Source organism: Neoarius graeffei, chromosome 7 (assembly GCF_027579695.1).
Source record: "Neoarius graeffei isolate fNeoGra1 chromosome 7, fNeoGra1.pri, whole genome shotgun sequence".
NCBI classification, from domain to species: domain Eukaryota; kingdom Metazoa; phylum Chordata; class Actinopteri; order Siluriformes; family Ariidae; genus Neoarius; species Neoarius graeffei.
Window position 1 is genome coordinate 5,754,393 of NC_083575.1, and position 21,023 is coordinate 5,775,415.

General features: G+C 44.4%; 2 protein-coding genes across 2 annotated transcripts in view; one reads left to right on the forward strand and one right to left on the reverse strand.

Annotated features, from left to right (window-relative positions):
* The window catches only part of brf1a (BRF1 RNA polymerase III transcription initiation factor subunit a), an 86,260-nt gene that overhangs the window by 16,558 nt on the left and 48,679 nt on the right, over window positions 1-21,023 (forward strand). The window contains exons 5-7 of the mRNA XM_060925222.1: window positions 5,029-5,060; window positions 9,912-9,984; window positions 18,177-18,326. Coding sequence (XP_060781205.1) covers window positions 5,029-5,060; window positions 9,912-9,984; window positions 18,177-18,326 — 255 coding nt within the window. The remainder of the gene's footprint in view (window positions 1-5,028; window positions 5,061-9,911; window positions 9,985-18,176; window positions 18,327-21,023) is intronic.
* On the reverse strand, window positions 10,219-16,983 carry btbd6a (BTB (POZ) domain containing 6a). The gene is made up of 4 exons (XM_060925223.1): window positions 16,378-16,983; window positions 14,498-14,588; window positions 12,177-12,295; window positions 10,219-11,747 (listed from the first exon to the last, which is right to left on the reverse strand). The coding sequence occupies exons 1-4, from the start codon at window positions 16,782-16,784 to the stop codon at window positions 10,715-10,717; spliced, it is 1,650 nt and encodes a 549-aa protein (XP_060781206.1). The 5' UTR covers window positions 16,785-16,983; the 3' UTR covers window positions 10,219-10,714.

Below are 21,023 nucleotides of genomic sequence, written 5' to 3' on the forward strand. Positions count from 1 at the left end.
AGGAGAGGACGAGGAATAGGAGTGGCAGGGTTGAACGAGAAGGGGTCGAAATAGGAGAGGTGGGGTCAGGAGAGGACGAGGAAGAGGAGCGGTGGGGTCAAAATAGGAGAGATGGGGTCAGGCCATAAACACGGTGTTTTTCAAAAAAATGTGATATAATTTCACAATCTAATAACTTTGCCAATTCTCGTTCAGTTGACCTCAAATTTTAACAGCATGTGCGGAAACAGGTCAAAATTTTATGTTGAATGTTTTTTGTTTTTATCTTTTTAGGTATAGAAATTAGGGCTGTGCAATTAATCAAATTTTGATCACGATTTCGATTTTTGTGTCAAACGATCTAAAAATTCATATAATCGAGTTGAAACGATTATTTTGCCATTTGTCAGGGACGCGCACACGCAATACATTTCCTTCCCGCGGGCCCATGCGCAGACTTGCCGACAACACTCACGCGGCGGAAGCAGTGTGTGTCTCTCTATGGCTCTCCACTCGCGCAGCTGAAAGGAGCAGAGATTGTGAATTGTTTGGCGCGAGGTAGGCTCGCAAGATGACAGAAGGAGGGCAGAATCGGTTGGTCGACAAAAAGGGACGAAAAACGTCTGTAATATGGGATCACTTTGGATTCGAAGAATCCGACGTGGAACAGAAGCGCATCGTGTGTAAGATTTGCAATAAGGTAGTATCTGCGCCTCTTGGCAACACTACAAACCTCTTCAACCGCCTGAAACTGAGCCATAAAGTTATTCACGACGAAACAATAAAAAACAAACAAAAAGATAAAGCCGATGCCGCCACAACCAGCAAGACAATGCAGCCATCCATTTCAGCCACTCTCTACAATGCCACGAGTTCGGAGAGGCACGACGCACTCACAGCATCCATCGGATATTATTTAGCCAAAGACATGCAGCCTATCAATGCAGTAGAGGGTGGGGGTTTTAAGAAAATGATAAACGAGTTTGACAAACGTTATGCATCGCCCTCTCGAGATTGTGGACAACTGGGTAGAATGTACATTTGTTTTTCTCGGTCTTATGTCAAAAGAATATTTTTATTTTGTTTTATAAATCGCAAACTTTTTTCTAGGCTGTGTTTATTTTCAGTTTGAAAGAAAGGTGAACATAAATGACCGATAACAAAGAGGTTTTTTTTTGTTTTAAAGAGAAATGCTGAATAAATGCATTGTTTCAAAAAATCGTTTGAATAATCGTGATTTCAATATTGACTGAAATAATCGTGATTATTATTTTTTCCATAATCGAGCAGCCCTAATAGAAATGCCATTCAGTGGAAAAGAAAAGGCGTTTTGTGTGTTCGAGTTATTACGCTGGAACACAGTCGAACAAGACTGCAGCATACATTTATGGGAGAATTCTCTAAAAATGCACCAACTGCAATGCAGGTTTGGACACGGCCCAAAAAGTTCAAAGAGGAAGGCTGGGTTAGGGCGAGGCGCGAATATTGAAAATGTATTAAAGATGAAAGAAAGGAATGAATGAATCGGTGAATTCACGACTCAAAGAAATTTAGTAGGTAATTTACAGTGGGGGCGGCACGGTGGTGTAGTGGTTAGCGCTGTCGCCTCACAGCAAGAAGGTCCTGGGTTCGAGCCCCGTGGCCGGTGAGGGCCTTTCTGTGTGGAGTTTGCATGTTCTCCCCGTGTCCACGTGGGTTTCCTCCGGGTGCTCCGGTTTCCCCCACAGTCCAAAGACATGCAGGTTAGGTTAACTGGTGACTCTAAATTGAGCGTAGGTGTGAATGTGAATGTGAATGGTTGTCTGTGTCTATGTGTCAGCCCTGTGATGACCTGGCGACTTGTCCAGGGTGTACCCCGCCTTTCGCCCGTAGTCAGCTGGGATAGGCTCCAGCTTGCCTGCGACCCTGTAGGACAGGATAAAGCGGCTAGAGATGATGAGATGAGATGAATTTACAGTGGGGGAAAACAAGTATTTGATCCCTTGCTGATTTTGTTGGTTTACCCACTAAGACTTGATCAGTCTGTAATTTTAATGGTAGGTGTATTCTAACGTGGAGACAGAATATCAAAAAGAAAATCCAGAAAATAACTTTTAAATATCTAAATTTATTTGTATTTTATTGAGAAAAAGAAGTATTTGATCCCCTAGTAACCATCAAGAGTTCTTGTTAATACAGACAAGTTAGACTCTCCAAATTACCTTGTCACCTAAATTGAAGACACCTGATATCACTAATGACTTGTATAAAAGCCACCTGGCCACAGAATCAATCAGTTTGTCAGACTCCAAACTCTCCAACATGGGAAAGACTAAAGAGCTTTCTGTGGATTTAAGGGAGAAGATTGTAGACCTGCACAAGACCGGTATGGGCTACAAAACCATTAGCAAGAAGCTGGGCGTTAAGGTGACAACTGTTGGTGCAATTGTGCGCAAGTACAAGACTCACAACATGATCATCAATCGACCTAGGTCTGGGGCTCCAAACAAGATCTCACCTCGAGGGGTTTCCAGGATCATGAGAACGGTGAGAAATAGACCTAATACAACACGGGCAGAGTTAGTGGATGATCTTAAAGCAGCTGGGATCACAGTCACCAAGCAAACAGTTGGGAACACTTTACACTGCAATGGTCTAACATCTTGCAGTGCTCGCAAAGTACCCCTGCTTAAGAAAGCACATGTGCAGGCCTGCCTGAACTTTGCCAATGAACATCTGAATGACTTGGAGAGTGACTGAGAGAAGGTGTTATGGTCAGATGAGACCAAAATTGAGCTCTTTGGCATCAATTCAACCCGTCGTGTCTGGAGGGAGAGACATGCTGCTTATGACCCCAAGAACACCATCCCCACTGTCAAGCGTGGAGGTGGTAACATTATGCTTTGGGGGTGTTTTTCTGCACAGGGCACAGGGCTACTTCACCGTATCAATGGGAGGATGGACGGAGCCATGTACCGTAAAATCCTAAGTGAAAACCTCCTTCCCTCTGCCAGGAAGCTTAAAATGGGTCGTGGATGGGTCTTCCAGCAGGATCATGACCCAAAGCATACAGCCAAGGCAACCAAGGAATGGCTGAAGAAGAAACATATCAAGGTCATGGAGTGGCCCAGCCAGTCTCCGGACCTGAATCCTATAGAAAATCTATGGAGAGAGCTGAAGCTCAGAGTTGCCAAGTGACAGCCACGGAATCTTGATGATTTAGAGGTCATTTGCAAAGAAGAGTGGACCAAAATTCCTCCTAATATGTGCAGAAACCTGGTCATCAACTACAAAAAACGTCTGACCTCTGTGCTTGCTAATAAGGGGTTTGCCACAAAGTACTAAGTCCTTTTGGCAAGAGGGTTCAAATACTTATTTTCCTCAATAAAATGCAAATAAATTAATACAAATTCTTTAAAGTCGATTTCTTGATTTTCTTTGTGATATTCTGTCTCAGCATGTTAGACTACACCTACCATTAATATTACAGACTGATCGAGTCTTTATTAGTGGCCAAACCAACAAAATCAGCAAGGGATCAAATACTTGTTTTCCCCACTGTAATAATTGGATGAATAATTTTAAGAAATTGAGAACGAACGAGAGAGTGAAAAGGAAGGAACGTAGGAGAACAAAGAAAAACAGAATGAAGGAACGAGAAGTGCGCCCCGTGTGCGTGTGGTGTTTGTAGCTGGGGTTCCCAGTGGGAGGGTTAAATATAGCACAGTAGCTCCTCTGGTTCTAATTAGAGGCAGCGAGTCGCAGAAGCTCAGCAGCTTACGGCTTTCCGACTTTTCCACTCCGCTTCTGAAGTGAAACGACTCAATCATTAAAGGAAGAGTTCAGTGGAAAATTAAACTCACGACCCCAATGAAGTTGATCAGCCTCGAGATATTTTGTGTCGAACGTTTTTTCATCTTTTGTTGTGTCCTGGAGTTACGACGCGAATGGAGCTCCAACGTGGAAGCTTCTAGATCCCGCTTTATTGTGCAAACTGCATCAACTTTACGAACTGATTGTTATAGAATTGTATGCATCCCATAATAGTCAATCGTTTCATCATCAGTGTCTTGGTTGTGGATGATCTCTCGGTTGCCGTGGCGAGTAATCCCTTAAGGGCCTTTGTTATTCTCCCGTTACCCGAGCGCTTGGTCGCACAGGTGTGCCCGTCTCCGTGGCGAGGGTTGCCCCGGGTGCTCGGTTGCGTTGCGTTTTTGGTTAATGAATTTGTTAATCAGTTCTGTGATACTGATTTATCGCACGGTGTGATTGTGAATGACCCGTATTAAAGTTTCCATGTGATGTGATTAATCACGGCTTTCACGTTTCAGCATGAAGATTAAAGTCGTGTTGTTATTGTGTGAGATTTCATCTGTACCGTGCGCCTTCTGATGCAATGATGCAAATGATTTCGAGTCACTGAAGAGCAGAAAAGAGGATAATGGTGTTTCTCTTTAAACGCTTCGCTGTTTCGAAACAAATTTCCACAAGAAAATGCAAATGAATCAGTTTCTGTTAGTCGTGTGAAAATCCTGAAGATGGTTTTTGCTTAAAAAAAAAAACGTAATGGGGATATTGGACGTCTGATGTTTGTTGGTTCGTTAATCCATCTTCAGCGGTCAAGGTCATGAGGACGTTTGATGTTCCCATCATGAATTAAATCAAGAAAACTGAAATATGCGATCTATACCCCTGGTGTCGTCGTTTGTTCAAAAAACGCTTTTCATCTTTATCAGCCCAAATTTTCTGAAATCTGGGATTTTTTTTTTTTTCCTTCACATTTTCAAAATGACCAAGTCCGCTCCCGAACTCTCAATGCCAACACCCTGCAGTGCATTATGGGTAATAAAGACAGTTCCTCGACCCATCACAAGAACAGTGTAATAACAGCAACCTAATTTTTTAAATCTCCACGTTTATTAGAACAGATTAATAAAACAGCTGACACTCTGTCACAAACCCTGACGAGACACTGAATGAGTCGAGGCCGCAATTTTTGTGCTCATAAATCACAGTGATTGGACAGGATGTGTGTTTTAAGGCGTAAATCTTTAACGGATCGTGTGTCAGACATGCTGCTGGATCTGAGCGATCTGCTGCAGGTGAGTTTAATACCCCTTATCAGCCTGTATTTCCTGTGAAAATGACATTGATAAATGGTGTGTGTGTGTGTGTGTGTGTGTGTGCGCATAATTTTGTGCAGATGAGTTGTGATTAAAGGGATGAATACAGTGTCACACACGTCTGTGTATGATGGTGAAAGAGCTCGATGTTGGCCTCTGTGTGTGCATCAGAGATGACTTTTGGGGTGTATTCACACCTACGTTGTTTGGTCCAGACCAAACGAACCAAATTTCCCTTGGTCCGGACCTTTTGGGTTGGTCTGAATACAAACCACCGAACTCTGGTCCGGACCAAACAAGCGGACCGAGACCGAGCTGCAAGGTCGGACTCGGTCCGGACCAAAGGAACCCCGGTGCGGACCTTTTGGAGGTGTGAAAGCAGACCGGACCTAATCCGACAGTTTTGCTTTTTTGTACCTCGGGAGCTTCCGTCGTTTGTCGAGCATTATGGGAAACAGAGTCTTGACACTCCACCGCAAAGTGCAAACACTGTTTCGGTTGTCAAGGGAACCTTACAACAGTCATTCAGACCAGTGGTAGGCTAGACTACAGAGTACAAAAAATGAGTAGGGGGCAAACGTGGGCCGAGGAAGAAACGCGCACCCTTGTGGATATATGGGCAGATGTCCACATATCTGAGCTTTTGGAGAGAACACACAAAAATGCCGACGTGTTTGCTGTATTCAGTGAGAAAATGAAGGAGAAGGGGTTCACGCGCTCCCCAGAACAATGTCGGCTAAAAGTGAAGAAACTCCGTCAGACCTACATTAAAATCAGGGACATTCTTTCAAAAAGTGGCGGTACTAGCGACGCAAAAAAGAAATTCATCTATTGCGTGAAGAGCCAGAACTGTCACAACATGATGTGCGCTCATCAGCGCTATCCTCCGTAGCCGCCTTGCCCTTTGTCATCGTCGTTGATAAATTACTTGTACAACAGCATAGTAATCGCACAATTGTGAAAACAGTAAACACTGGAAAAAACATATAGCTTTGATGACATTAAAAAGAATAACAGCACGGAAAGCCTCCATGGCTACTTTTGAACTTAACGCTTTGTGCGCGTGTCGTCTCTGACCAATAGCTGAACGACCTCAGGGCGCGTGGCTTTGTTGACAGATTTTGGTCCGCTTACTAAAATGTACAGTGTGAAAGCGAACCGCACCAAAATGAAAAAATAAAAAAAACATTTGGTTCGGACCAAAGCAAGTGAACTATCAAACTATCCTGGTCTGAATACACCCTTGAATGACTTCAACCAAAGATCATTTAATCATGAACATTTCAGATTCCTTTGTATTCGTCCCTGATATTCAGCTTGATTTTTGTTCCTGAGCCGCGATCCATCCCCTGCACGCCCGACAGAACGCTATTCTCCATCCAGAGTGAGAAAATACGTATGTTGAAAATTTGGTGGACACTATCTCGACCTGAATCAGGTCGCACGAAGATGAAATGCATTTCGACTGATTTTATACGTTTCCATCAGATCCGAAATATCATCAAACTGTTTTAACACGGCACGTAAAACAACACCAAAGTGAAATATTTCCTGCTTTTTTCCCCCCATTTTTCTTTCCTCCAGCTTAAAATGATCATTACTGTATTGACGGTGTAAATGATCATCATGTCAAAGTGCTTCCAGCCAGAATATCGACCCAGGGAGCGTATTTTAATAAGGAAGCTTACTGTTATTATGGGATGGAGGGTGAATCTGTGGGCTTGTGCGCATGCGCTGAAACTGTCAGCTTTTCGATCAGGTTTTATTCCTGATCGTTCCGTTGTCAACAGGCTCTTTTGCAGTCTAAAAGTAAACAATTCCCAGTAAATGTGCATCATCGTGCTGAATTTCCATCCGAAAAAGTAAACCGGAAATGACGTACTGAGGAACTCTGTTATCACCCGAAGCTTAAAGCCGTCACCATCGTCTGCATGCTGTGGTTGCTTGGTAACCGTATTCACGCACTGTAAGCTGCACGCACCACTCGTTTTCACTTCAAATTTGAATCTAACAGTCACTGGGGGGGGGGGGGCAGACAGACAGAGAGAGAGGGGGGGGGCAGACAGACAGAGAGAGAGGGAGGGAGGGAGAGAGCCAGACAGAGAGAGACGGACGGCCAGAGGCAGAGAGGACGAGAGAGACGGACAGACAGAGAGAGACGCACACCCACGGGGGGGAATCACATTAACAGAAGCAGCAACAAAATGTCCACATTCCCTCTCTTGAGAAAGTTTAGTGCAAGAAGTTTTTTTTTTTTTTGGTAAACATTTTCATATTACATCATTGCCATTTAATTTAAAGTTACTGACTGCAAACTTGAATTCTGGGTAAAATGTTCCATTTCTATCGCTGTTGGAGTTTCGAGACGTTTCGCTGCTGCACACACACACCGTGTATCTTGTGTGTAAATGTTTTGCCGAGATAAAAAGCGTCCCACATTTTACCATCCCAGAGATTGCCGAAGCAAGCGAACAGCAACCTCACAGCACATCATATCATGTGAGCACCAAGGGGCGTGTCTGTCTGATCTATTTTTAACCAAAACAAGTCGGCGTGGGTGAACATGGCGGACTCGGCTTTCCCTCCAGCGGAAAAGAAAAGGAAAGCCTGTCTAGTGAGTGCAGCTGCAAGATTGAGCAAGGTTACAGCGATGACGTGTCATTTTTCTGGACAGATAACTAAATCATTCTAGCTAGCGCTTAGCTATCTTAGCCTTGGGCTACATCCACACGGCAACGGCAACGAGATTTTTTTTTTTTTTAAATATCGCATCCACATGGGCAACGGATCAGTAAAATATCAGGTTCATATGGCAACGCAACGCTTGCTGAAAACGATGCAATACACATGCCACACCTCTACGTGCGCTGTAAGACGGTCCCATCGGAGACACCAGAACAATAGAAGTAGATGCATGCGCATAAACCCCTTCTTCTGTAGCATCAGCCACATAAAGTTTTGATTATTAATCAGTAACGTAAAACGAAAGACGCAGAAAGAGGAATGAACGGGGGTAGATGGAAGCCGGTACTCCAACATTCTGCTATCCTCCAGAATTCTTTAATGGTCCGGAATAAATTGAATGCTACACGTTGATGGATTACTTTGTTCTTCTACGCCCTTTTTGAGGAATGTATTGTCGGACTTAAACCAACATCTGAAGAGGTGAGATCGCTCCTTTTTTTTTTTTTTTTTCCTATTTTTGCTGGCGGGATTGTTTTTGGAAAGCGCACAGGCGGTGCGCGGTTTGGTACTGCTTCCGCAGTGTTTGGACTAAAGACTCTGCCCTAAGGGCTATTCTCTCTCTCTCTCTCTCTCTCTCTCTCTCTCTCTCTCTCTCTCTCTCTCACTTTGCACCATTACACAATAAATATTCACAGTGAAAATATTTTGTAAGCGCGTTTCATGAACCAAGTTATAGGATTTGTTGACAACTCGCATCGAGTTTGTTACACTTGTACCCGGCGTGAAGCACTCACAGTCATGTGGTTGTGACGTCATCGTAAACAAATCCGTTCTACTCATCCAGACGACTTCGCAACGGCGCCGTTGCCAGATTTTTCCACTCTGGAACCCGTTCTCAAAAGATTTCGTTTTGGGGCACCCAAAACGCCGGTGCCGTGTGGACGCCAGGCCGAAACAATAAACAATTTTATCAGATTCACCTGAATCCATTGCCGTGTGGACAGGACCTTAGAGTGCATGGGATCGACTCCACGGTGGCGAGTCTGGAGTTACACACCTGATGTTTTGATCTTACAGAGAAAGAAACGAGAACACAAAAGCAGGAACAGAGAAAAGATATAAATATTCGTCTTTTGTTTCATGGATCTGTTCGCGAACGTCAACCACAAGTTACATCCCTGCGACACAAAACTCTCCGAGGTCGATGTTGATGCAGAGTCATGATGTTTTCTTGGTGGCGTCGCCATCTTGGTGTGACGCAGTTCTGTAGTTACGCTAATCAGTTAAAGCTCCTCCCTCGCGTTCGGCTGTTTCCTGTTTCCGTAGGGCCGTACTGTTTACCTCAAGAGGGTCCCAAAACGGAGAAAAGCGACCTCCAGGACATCAAAATGATCGCATCCCATTCGTCCGCGTGATATTGTTCTTACAGGACAGAGAAAAATACCATGCACAATTTAAAAAAAAATAAAATTTTTTTTTTTTTTTGGAAAATTTCAGATGACTTTGCAGCCAGCACCTTTAAATTAACGGTTGCTCAGTGGAGGTTGGTGCGTCCGGAGACATCCGACAGTGTGACGGGATTTCTCTTGGACGTTAAGATGTGGCACTTTTTTTTTTTTTTTTTTCCCTTTTGAAGAAATAAATATCTTAATTTAGTGAGAAACGGAGTGAAATTAATCCAAACTGCTCCAGGAAGAGAATGAGTTTTGTGTGAGGGGAGCTGTTATGGTAGACATGTTTACTTACACACACACACACACACACACACACACACACACACACACATACAGATCTATAAATTCCTTGGTTCTCTGCCCTGAGGAAGTTTCCCCTGTGGGGTCAAGAGTGTGTATGGAAACCCTCCCACTTTGGAAAAGGTCATGACCTCCAGCTCCTCCTCAGAGTCGTTCCCTTTAATGGGCCCAGATGGAGGGAAGTGTGTGTGGGTGTGTGTGTGGGTGTGTGTGGATGAGGAGGTTAGAGTACTTTAGGAATATAAAACAATAAGTACTTCAAATCAATATCAGGACTGTGTGTGTGTGTGTGTGTGTGTGTGTGTGTGTGTGTTCTGGAGAAGAAACGCGTGTTCCTTGTTCCCGTTGCTGTGCTCATGTGTTCTGGCCTTCTGATTCCTCTCCTCTGTAGGTCAATGTGTACGTTCTGGGAAGAACGTTCCTGGTGTTGGCCAGAGAACTCTGCATCAATGCTCCAGCCATAGGTAAAGCTTTCATACACCTGTGAATAATATTTCTCTCTCTCACACACACACACACGTCTGATGCATCAGGTGTTTGATGTGAATGCATTGTTCCTGTTTCGACCTCGAGAGTGCTGTGGCGCTGCATTCGCACCTCCTTCCTGTCTCACTTTAATATTAAAAGCCATATAAAAAGTAGAAAAGCACTCACGTCACAATCTCCCGTGACTTATCTTACATTTTATTTTAAGTAAGAACTTGCTAACCTGTAACTTTGCAGATATTTTCAACCTCCGTATTCTCTCAGCGAGCATCAAGCCGTTGAGAAAAACCATAAATAAATAAAACCCATTAGAAAGAACCGTGGTTTTCAAAGCAGGACAAACCAACGTCACTCTTCACAGGCAGCGTGTTCTGTGTGACAGCAATCAAAGAAATAAAAGGGTTTTAAATTAAGATGGACATGATGAGAAAAACAAAAAGTGTAAAGAAATAAATAAGATTGAAAAGCATTCCTTTGAAAATGTGAAGTCCTGTTTCTGGAATTCAACCTTCTTCAACCCCCGTAATTCTCTGTGAAATGGACCAGTCCAAATCCTGACGTGGAGAAGACGACTTGGGGAATTTGCCGGTCCTCGTTTCTGTCCCGGTGTCAACAATCCAGAGAATGTAATCACTTGTACCTCATACTGTCTTCGTTATGCAACCGAGTATCCTCAAATCCAGGTCCAGAACAGACTGGTCCAAGTCCTCACGTGTAGAAGATGAGTTCTGGAATCTGCCCGGCCTCCACCCCGGTCCCGTTGGTGCTGTCTGACGAGCTCTGGAACTGGAAGTTGACTTTTCCACAGCGGACCTCAGACATGCCGTCTTGTCCAAAGTAGCTCAGCTCCGTTCCATCCAGAATGGCGCTGGCCGTGTAGAAAATGTCCGGTTCCATCCGCACCGGCTGCTTAAAAAACACGACAAACGCTGAGCTCGAGCCGTCCGAGACAAACTTGGTCAGCCTCTGTGCAAGCAGCTCTTCTTGCCTCTTCAGCTCGATCTGGACGCCGTACTCGCATTCCCGTTTGCTGGAGCCGTAAAGTCCAAGTCCAGCCACGAAAACGCGCCGATCAGCCGCAAACCTGATGCTGTCGCATCGTCCTTGGTATCGCCATTGATTGCTCCGGTACGCTGAGGACCGGAATCGGATGCATCGCTGCGGCTCGAGTCCTGTCCTCGGTGACACGGGAAAATCCAGCCTCGGTTTCTCAGCTGCGGTGAACCAAAGGAAGATATCGCGCGTCTCCTGTGGAGTCAGGAAGTCGAACTGCGCCACGCCGTTAGCAAACTCTTCCAGCGTCAGGGCAGGTAGGCGTAAAAGGTGAAGTGCTTCACCCAGAACGGCTCGCTTGTTTGAAGCCGTGGCGCTCGTTCCACGCCGTTGGCACTCTGCCTCGGCCCATGCCAGTGCCGCCTGCAGCACAGCAGATTCGTTAGCGTTGAGCGAGTCACGTCGCAGGACGCACTCTAGCGTACCCGAGTCAAGTTGGAGGAAGCCATCGGATCTCAGCGCGAGCTCGGCCTGGGCGTCGATGACCCGCCAACAGCTCTGCGCCAACTCGGACTCGTCCAGCGCACGACTGTGAGAAAGCAGCGCAAAAGCGTTCCCCGCCTCCAACCTCGACTCCAGGAAGTTCACACAGGCACTAACCAGCGCTGACACAAGGTACTTCTTGGCTGCATAGAGCGTCCCCACGACGGTTTCTGCCTCCAGCTCGATTTCATCGCTGTACAGATACCTAGAAAGACGAGGGACAGGAAGAAAAGAGTTAAAAATAAAGCACGGCTCGACCGACAAACATTAAACTGCTGCAGTGTTTCAGAGTCCGCTGACAAAAACCACAGTCGGTTAGCTCAGTTGCACAGTTTGCTACTGCAGCAAGAATTTTTCGTATTTTGACGTTTTATAAGATGGTCTTTTTTAATTTAATGGTTGCTGACGTGTTTCCGACAGATAGAAAAGTGATCATCTTGCCCCGAGCCTCATTCCTGCTGCTCGAAGTCATCTTCCCGAGCCATTTTAAGGCCAATCACACATCAGTCAAGTCTAATAGCGGAGAAATAAGAAGGCTGATCCGTTAAGGCATTAGTGCTCCAGTCTCAAATTGGTGGCTGGACAGCGTGGTCACGTTGTTATTTTTAAACCAGCAGTGATTAGGGAGTCTTACTTGAGCAGGATTAAAAAAGCAGCCGGTTCCACATCTGGTATCTGGATCTCGGAGTCTCCCTCAGCAAGGTCGCCGTAAAACATGGCGCTGAAGACGGAGCTCCCGACAGCCAGGACGTACTGAATAGAAGAAGAGAGAAAAAAGAATGAATGAGGAAAGTTACTGAAACTGGTCGATTGAAGAAACTATGAACACTTTTTTCAGACTTTTGAGATAAAGTCATGCTTTCTGTTTGGTTTCTTTGGGAAGAAAGCACATTTCCTGAGGTGCATGTGGCGAAGGGGTGGAGCCGGAGACTTCCTGCAATTGAGTCGAATCAGGATTGAATCGTGTTTTTACTGCAATCAAAGCGTGGCCTGGATGCTTTGGTCCACACCCAAAAGGACCACACAGAAGAGGTTAAGCAAATGAGCAAATCCAAGATCCATATTAGAGCCCGAGACAACCTCAAGAGTGCACACGACTGAAACCATCTCATCTCATCATCTGTAGCCGCTTTATCCTTCTACAGGGTCGCAGGCGAGCTCGAGCCTATCCCAGCTGATTACGGGCGAAAGGCGGGGTACACCCTGGACAAGTCGCCAGGTCATCACAGGGCTGACACATAGACACAGACAACCATTCACACTCACATTCACACCTACGCTCAATTTAGAGTCACCAGTTAACCTAACCTGCATGTCTTTGGACTGTGGGGGAAACCGGAGCACCCGGAGGAAACCCACGCGGACACGGGGAGAACATGCAAACTCCGCACAGAAAGGCCCTCGCCGGCCACGGGGTTCGAACCCGGACCTTCTTGCTGTGAGGCGACAGCGCTAACCACTACACCACCTGACTGAAACCATCAGCACTGGAAATGTTGCTTCTAGACTCACATGGATGTTCACTTCGAATTGCTTTTCTGATGGCGCTCTCTCTCTCTCTCTCTGATATCTGACTAAAGGCATTTGCGTTTCCTCAAAAAAAAACCTCATTATTTTGAGTCTTTCTTCCTTTACAACTCCAGCGTCGCCTTCTTACGTTCCAATAGAGAGCTGAACGGTAGAGGAAGCACCAGTGTGACTGATGGCTGAGAGTGTCGACATACTGTTCTGTATCCAATGATGTCATCAGCTAGCTAGGTCTCGTGTGGCGAGCTTTCTTTTCTTTTCTTTTCTTTTCTGTTTCTACTCGGATCATCATCCGGACAGGACCACTGAATGTTTCATTCATTAAAGGGGAACAGAGGGCAATATATAGAGTAAATATAACAATAAGGGGAAGTCATGGCCTAATGGTTAGAGAAACAGCTTTGGGACCGAAAGGTTGCTGGTTCGATTCCTCAGACTAGCAGGATTGACTTAAGTGCCCTTGAGCAAGGCACCTAACCCCCAACTGCTCCGGCAAGAGTGGTGGCGTACCTTGTGTCTGATTAGCCAAAGAAAAACTGATGATGTGATCATCAGTTCGGGCATTGAACCCGACCAACTGAACTGATAACAATAAAACACACATTAACGAACCTTATTCAAGACTTACAAAAGTTTTTTGTTCTAAGGTTGGAAAGTTATAGTGTTTTGAAAGTAGCTCGAGCAAACTATTTCCGCAGTTTGAACAGCCCGCCATGATATTAATTTTATCCAATCAGAATGCACGTTCATTTTCTCTGCGTAACACTCATGACGTATGTATGTGCCCAGTTGTGTTGGCTCATTGAGGTTGGGAATAGCACGTGTGAAATACCTGTTTCTGCCTCTTGCGACGATTTCGCAAGTCCACGAGTGGTGCCTATCTCATTGCAGCGAATAAATTCTGCTGGACTCGTGAGCAACTCCACGTTACATTTTCCGCACGAGCACCACGCCGTGTCACCTGCACGCAGACGCTCTGCCCCACGCTCGCCACGCCCATGGTCAGTATCAGTCTCATCCTCGCCGTCATCCGAGCTTTCTTCTCTTATTTCATCACCGGAGTCGAGAGTACCTCTCCTAGGTTCAAACTGGTACCCTTCTAAGCCATAGCCTGCTTGCAGTGTGTCTTGCGGGATCTCTTCATATGATTCGACAGAGCTGTCGCTTTCACTTGATGCGCCCGACGCCATGATTACACGCTTATCTCCTCCATTTCGGAGAGTTCCGCTAGTGCAGTGGGTAGCGCTGACGTCACGGTCTTTTAAAAATGGCGACTCTTGTGCGGTTTAGCGTATAAAGTATTATATTTACAATTACCAAGATATTTCGTTGTTTTCTAGTATATAAATTTGATAGAATACTTAAGAATACGTTACTTTGTCACATCAGCAACTGTATATATTATATTTGGTACCCCTTTAAACTCACCTTATGTGCTGGAACTTTCTGCGTTGCTCCTGGTGGACCGACGATGAAGTGCACATCTGCCATGTGTTCGTTATTGAACATCACTGCGTTCCTGAATGGCCAAAAAGAGAGAGAGAGAGAGAGAGAATATTTTGTAATAACCTTATTATTATTATTATCAGACAGAAGACCTACTGCAAGATCATAATAAAGTAGTTACGCTACAATGACCTGCATAGCGCTTGTATTGTTTCTGCCTACCGCTCGCGGCCTGCAGTGGCTACTCATGCGTCGCGTTTTGGTCTGTGCTTTCTACGTTATTGATTCCAGTGCGGATTTCCCCAGTACACAAATACTGATGACGTAGTCAGTATTCTCAGTAACCTCGTGGCTCTTGAATTTTCGCGATGTGACAATGGGAAGTGGGGAAAAAAATGGTTTATGAAGTAGTAGACCCTCATCTTCCGACTTCTGCTACCATCAATGGTGAGTAGGTTGTATTTTCTAAACTTATAATACATGGGGCCAAATTACTCAATTCTGATTGACCAATCAAGGAGGGCTTTTTTCCTTAACATGGGGCCGTATTTCTGAAATGCTATTGGCTAGTTCGTTCCTTGGTTACGGTTACAAAAAATTAGCAAATTTTGTCAACAAAATGGCTGACTCAGCAATGCCACGTTTCACTATATTTGACGAAGAAATGATAAACCAATTGAAAGCTGCAAGCGGAAATGAAAATGCCAAAAAAAAAAAGTATGAATTTTTGGCTTTCCGTGTTTAAGAAATAGGCCGCAGAAAGACAAATAAACGACTCTCTAGTGGCGTATGAATGCTGCGAGTTAGACAAGGTGCTGTCGCAGTTTTATGCAGAAGTAAGGAAAGAAAATGGGGAAAACCACTTTCAAAATCCTCGCGTCGTGTCGCTGTGTCATGATGAAAGACGCTTTAGAAACTGACTCAAGTGTGCAAAATAGTCTTGTGCCCTGATTGGTTCAGAAACCGTGAATGACAAATGGCTTCCGAAGTATGAATTTGGCCCTATATATTATAAACAAGTAATCATATGGTTCCTCGTAAAATTAAGGATCGATTTCAGTCGTGATTTCAAAGTTTTGAAATTGCCCTACAATTACCTATACACAGAAGTTATAGCTTAAGTATTTTTCTTGATTACTGCCAAGTTTCATCGTAATCAAAAGACTAGCACATTGGTTTCGCTAACGTTAAACTACGTCTCCAAGTGCTGGACAAAAATTAAGCAAGTTATGGTCGTTTACATTACAGGTAGAAGATGTTGATATCGGTCACAGTTCTTCTGTTGTTTCAGTGTGTAATTAAGGGCTGAAAATCCCCTCGATTTTTCAAAATTAAAAAAATTCATAACTTAATATTTGTCATAGTAGGTTCATGCATCATTTTTAAAGATATTTTCTAGTGTAGTAGGAATATCCTTAATCTAATAACTTTTTATTGTCCCATGCCTATAATCAGAGTTGTAATGATGTAAATGATTGCTAACTGAGTTTCTGTTGAAATGCTCATGACAAAGATGAAAAACAACAAAGCAGCTAATAAACCAGTATAAATCTGAGCATGTCACGTGACTTGCACTAGTAACGGCGTTAATATTAATGAGCGTCATGAATATTCATAACGATTAGAATGTTAATAATGAGCATGATTACAATTGATCACTGTTTGTTAATTATACGTTTAGTACTGATTGAAAATTAAAGTGCTGAGTCATGTTTCTCGAATATGAAACAGCTGGTTGAGGATTTTTATGATATTAGTTTTTATGAGAGCAGCATGTGAGACTGGTTCTGAAATTATCACCGCATAACAACAACAACAACAACAAAAAGAAGAATTGTGTGTGTGTGTTGGTTTGTCAGGACCTGTCGCGGAGGTTGGTGTGTGTGTGTGCAGGCGGTGTGTGTGTTCCTCCCCCGGAGCCGCTGTGGTTGTGCCCCGCTGGGCTGCGGCTCTCCTGCTCAGTCAGAGTGAGCGCGGAGCTCCCGCTCTTCCCCCCGACCTCCTGCAGCTCCGCGGCGGGTTTGAGCCTCCTCAGGGGCGCAGTGCCGGAGGTCAGGCAGCTCGCCGCTCGGCCGGAGCCCTTTGCAGCTTTCCTGGACTTCCTGAGTGCCGCCGGCAGCAGGAGGAAGAACGCGAGCCCCTTCATGATCCGGCCGTGATGTGCGCATGACTCCTCGGCTCTGAGCGGCGGAAACCCCCGCTGCCTGCCCCGCTCTCCCTCCGCTGCTTCCAGACGCACCGTCCCGCTCCCGAGCACCTTATTTCTCATCGCATCGTCTCCGGACACAGCCCTCCTTTCAGAATCAAAACACACACACACACACACACACACACACACACACACACACACACACAGCCCTCCTTTCAGAATCAAAACACACACACACACACACACAGCCCTCCTTTCAGAATCAACACACTCTCGACTCAGTAAAACTCCTCCTCCTCCTCCTCACAGAGAGCCGTGCGGAGTACACACACACACACACACACACACACACACTGAGTTGAAATGGAGCGCAGTTCCGCTTTAACTACTGATCCTGATAGCCCCGCCTCCTCATCACACCCACCTCTGAATCCACCAATCAGATGAAAATGCTTTTCATGCGGTTGTTGTTTGCAGTGCGCGTGTAACCTTGTGTACTGCAGAGTGCGCATGCGCGTCTGTCTCCTGATGAATGAGAATGTAAACTGTTTGTTCTAAGTAATTTATATTTAGATCTTGTTTTTTTTTTCCAGCACATAGTGCACGATATGAATACTGAACGTACTGAAACAAATTTGAATCGTTTTAATAAGCACACCTTATGGATTTGTATTTTTTATTTTTTTATTTTTTTGGATACATATGAATGTATTTTTTTTTTTTTAATGTGTATTTGTATTGCTAGGGAAAAAAAACCAAAAACCCTGCATATCGTCTTTATGTTGAGACCGTTCTGTGTTCACTAACTGTCCTGAACCTTGCTCTGTGATTCCTGATTGATACAAATCCCTGGAGGATAAATGATGCTAAAAGAATCCCGTGAGCACCGAATCAGTCGCCGTTCACATGTAACTGATCATAATTACGTCACTGTGATGAGCATGATCAGTAAATAGTACCAGGCCAAAATAGTTGTAAAATGGGTCAGTTCTGCTGCCTCCTTGCCGCTTATATAGGCCACTATATGGGTCAAACCGAGAATGTTTGTTTGTTTTTTGTAAGGCTTGCATTAGAAAGTACTGTTTCTTTTTGTTCCTTTTGTTCTGCTGTCTGAGACTTTCTGCACGTCTGCTCATGACGTTTGACTCTCCTGCTGAGTACGGCTTCCGGTTCGGTTAAATAAAATCAGTCATGTGGTAAACAAGGTAACATGATGATATGGGAATAGGTGTGTGATGATATGGGAATAGGTGTGTGATGATATGGGAATAGGTGTGTCTGATAAATATTACATTATGCTATTTGGAATATTGCCATGTTTCCTAGCAGATCGGTCTGAAGGACGTTTACCCTTTTCTGTTCCTCTGACCTTTTTAAGGTTGTTCACAATTTGAAACTGGAACAAAACGACGCAGTGTTGGGTTTAAGGAGTGGAAAGCCATAAGCCATACCTCTTTTTCGTTGACTGATGGACACGAAGACCAAATCCGACGTGTGTGTGTGTGTTTGCAGATCCGTGTCTGTACATCCCCCGTTTTGCCCAAATGTTGGAGTTTGGCGAGAAGACTCATGAGGTGTCCATGACGGCACTGAGACTCGTGCAGAGGATGAAAAGGGACTGGATGCACACAGGACGAAGGCCTTCAGGACTCTGCGGAGCAGGTAACCATGGCAACCCCTCAGCCTATTGACCTGGACCTTTTTATGGACATCAAGGGTGCCGACACACACCCATGTGCATGTGTGCATACACAAACAGGAGGAAACACACACGCATACAGTGGTGCTTGAAAGTTTGTGAACCCTTTAGAATTTTCTATATTTCTGCATAAATATGACCTAAAACATCATCAGATTTTCACACAAGTCCTAAAAGTAGATAAAGAGAACCCAGTTAAACAAATGAGACAAAAATATTATACTTGGTCATTTATTTATTGAGGAAAATGATCCAATATTACATATCTGTGAGTGGCAAAAGTATGTGAACCTTTGCTTTCAGTATCTGGTGTGACCCCCTTGTGCAGCAATAACTGCAACTAAACGTTTGCGGTAACTGTTGATCAGTCCTGCACACCGGCTTGGAGGAATTTTAGCCCGTTCCTCCGTACAGAACAGCTTCAACTCTGGGATGTTGGTGGGTTTCCTCACATGAACTGCTCGCTTCAGGTCCTTCCACAACATTTCCATTGGATTAAGGTCAAGACTTTGACTTGGCCATTCCAAAACATTAACTTTATTCTTCTTTAACCATTCTTTGGTAGAATGACTTGTGTGCTTAGGGTCATTGTCTTGCTGTATGACCCACCTTCTCTTGAGATTCAGTTCATGGACAGATGTCCTGACATTTTTCTTTAGAATTTGCTGGTATAATTCAGAATTCATTGATGGAACAATGATGGCAAGCCGTCCTGGCCCAGATGCAGCAAAACAGGCCCAAACCATGATACTACCACCACCATGTTTCACAGATGGGATAAGGTTCTTATGCTGGAATGCAGTGTTTTCCTTTCTCCAAACATAACGCTTCTCATTTAAACCAAAAAGTTCTATTTTGGTCTCATCCGTCTACAAAACATTTTTCCAATAGCCTTCTGGCTTGTCCACGTGATCTTTAGCAAACTGCAGACGAGCAGCAATGTTCTTTTTGGAGAGCAGTGGCTTTCTCCTTGCAACCCTGCCATGCACACCATTGTTGTTCAGTGTTCTCCTGATGGTGGACTCATGAACATTAACATTAGCCAATGTGAGAGAGGCCTTCGGTTGCTTAGAAGTTACCCTGGGGTCCTTTGTGACCTCGTCAACTATTACACGCCTTGCTCTTGGAGTGATCTTTGTTGGTCGACCACTCCTGGGGAGGGTAACAATGGTCTTGAATTTCCTCCATTTGTACACAATCTGTCTGACTGTGGGTTGGTGGAGTCCAAACTCTTTAGACATGGTTTTGTAACGTTTTCCAGCCTGATGAGCATCAACAACGCTTTTTCTGAGGTCCTCAGAAATCTCCTTTGTTCGTGCCATGATACACTTCCACAAACATGTGTTATGAAGATCAGACTTTGATAGATCCCTGTTCTTTAAATAAAACAGGGTGCCCACTCACACCTGATTGTCATCCCATTGACTGAAAACACCTGACTCTAATTTCACCTTCAAATTAACTGCTAATCCTAGAGGTTCACATACTTTTGCCACTCACAGATATGTAATATTGGATCATTTTCCTCAATAAATAAATGACCAAGTATAATATTTTTGTCTCATTTGTTTAACTGGGTTCTCTTTATCTACTTTTAGGACTTGTGTGAAAATCTGATGATGTTTAGGTCATGTTTATGCAGAAATATAGAAAATTCTAAAGAGTTCACAAACTTTCAAACACCACTGTATAGATGGGACAGTGTGCTAATCATGTCTTGATGCATTATAAACACAGTAGCATTCTATAAACTTTTTTAACAGGGTTTGAATGACTGTTAGGCCACGCCTATTTAACAGGGTTTGACCAACAAATAGGCCACACCTCTCCTTCAGCTTCAAACTGCGTTCCATGCTTGAGTTGTTCAATATAAATAAAAGTTATATGAATATGATTGGGCGGCACGGTGGTGTAGTGGTTAGCGCTGTCGCCTCACAGCAAGAAGGTCCGGGTTCGAGCCCCGTGGCTGGCGAGGGCCTTTCTGTGTGGAGTTTGCATGTTCTCCCCGTGTCCGCGTGGGTTTCCTCCGGGTGCTCCGGTTTCCCCCACAGTCCAAAGACATGCAGGTTAGGTTAACTGGTGACTCTAAATTGAGCGTAGGTGTGAATGTGAGTGTGAATGGTTGTCTGTGTCTATGTGTCAGCCCTGTGATGACCTGGCGACTTGTCCAGGGTGTACCCCGCCTTTCGCCCGTAGTCAGCTGGGATAGGCTCCAGCTTGCCTGCGACCCTGTAGAAGGATAAAGCAGCTAGAGATAATGAGATGAGAATGAGATGAGATGAATATGATTGTTGAATATTAAGTTCAGTTGGTCCTCATGTACAAGTGCGCAGCGAATCAGAGCCAGCCTCGAACCTGGAAACCACTGTGACTGGTTACGTGTGGCAGTTTAAAAAAATAGTGTCAGCGTAGCTGTCCACATATTTTAAAAATGACCAGCGTGGCCCAAAGTAAAATTAATATGACTCCGACTGAATAGTGGTTAAGCACATCACCATATTTTTATTACATTTTTTTAGTCCACACAGGGTAGATTTTTCTTTTTTGTAAAATATTTCTCTCTGCTCTTCGTAGTTCATGTCATACTGTGTCGCTTGATTTTAGATAAAATTTTTCCCCTTTTAGCTCCCATGTAGAAAGCTGCTAATTTTATTGGGCTT

Coding starts and splice junctions, on each gene's coding strand:
- btbd6a (XM_060925223.1), bottom strand. CDS start 16,784: ATGAGAAATAAGGTGCTCGGGAGCGGGACGGTGCGTCTGGAAGCAGCG. Junction 12,296..14,497: donor AGAAAGTTCCAGCACATAAG/GTGAGTTTAAAG, acceptor TCTTCTATTCAG/TACGTCCTGGCTGTCGGGAG. Junction 11,748..12,176: donor GCTTTTTTAATCCTGCTCAA/GTAAGACTCCCT, acceptor TCGTCTTTCTAG/GTATCTGTACAGCGATGAAA.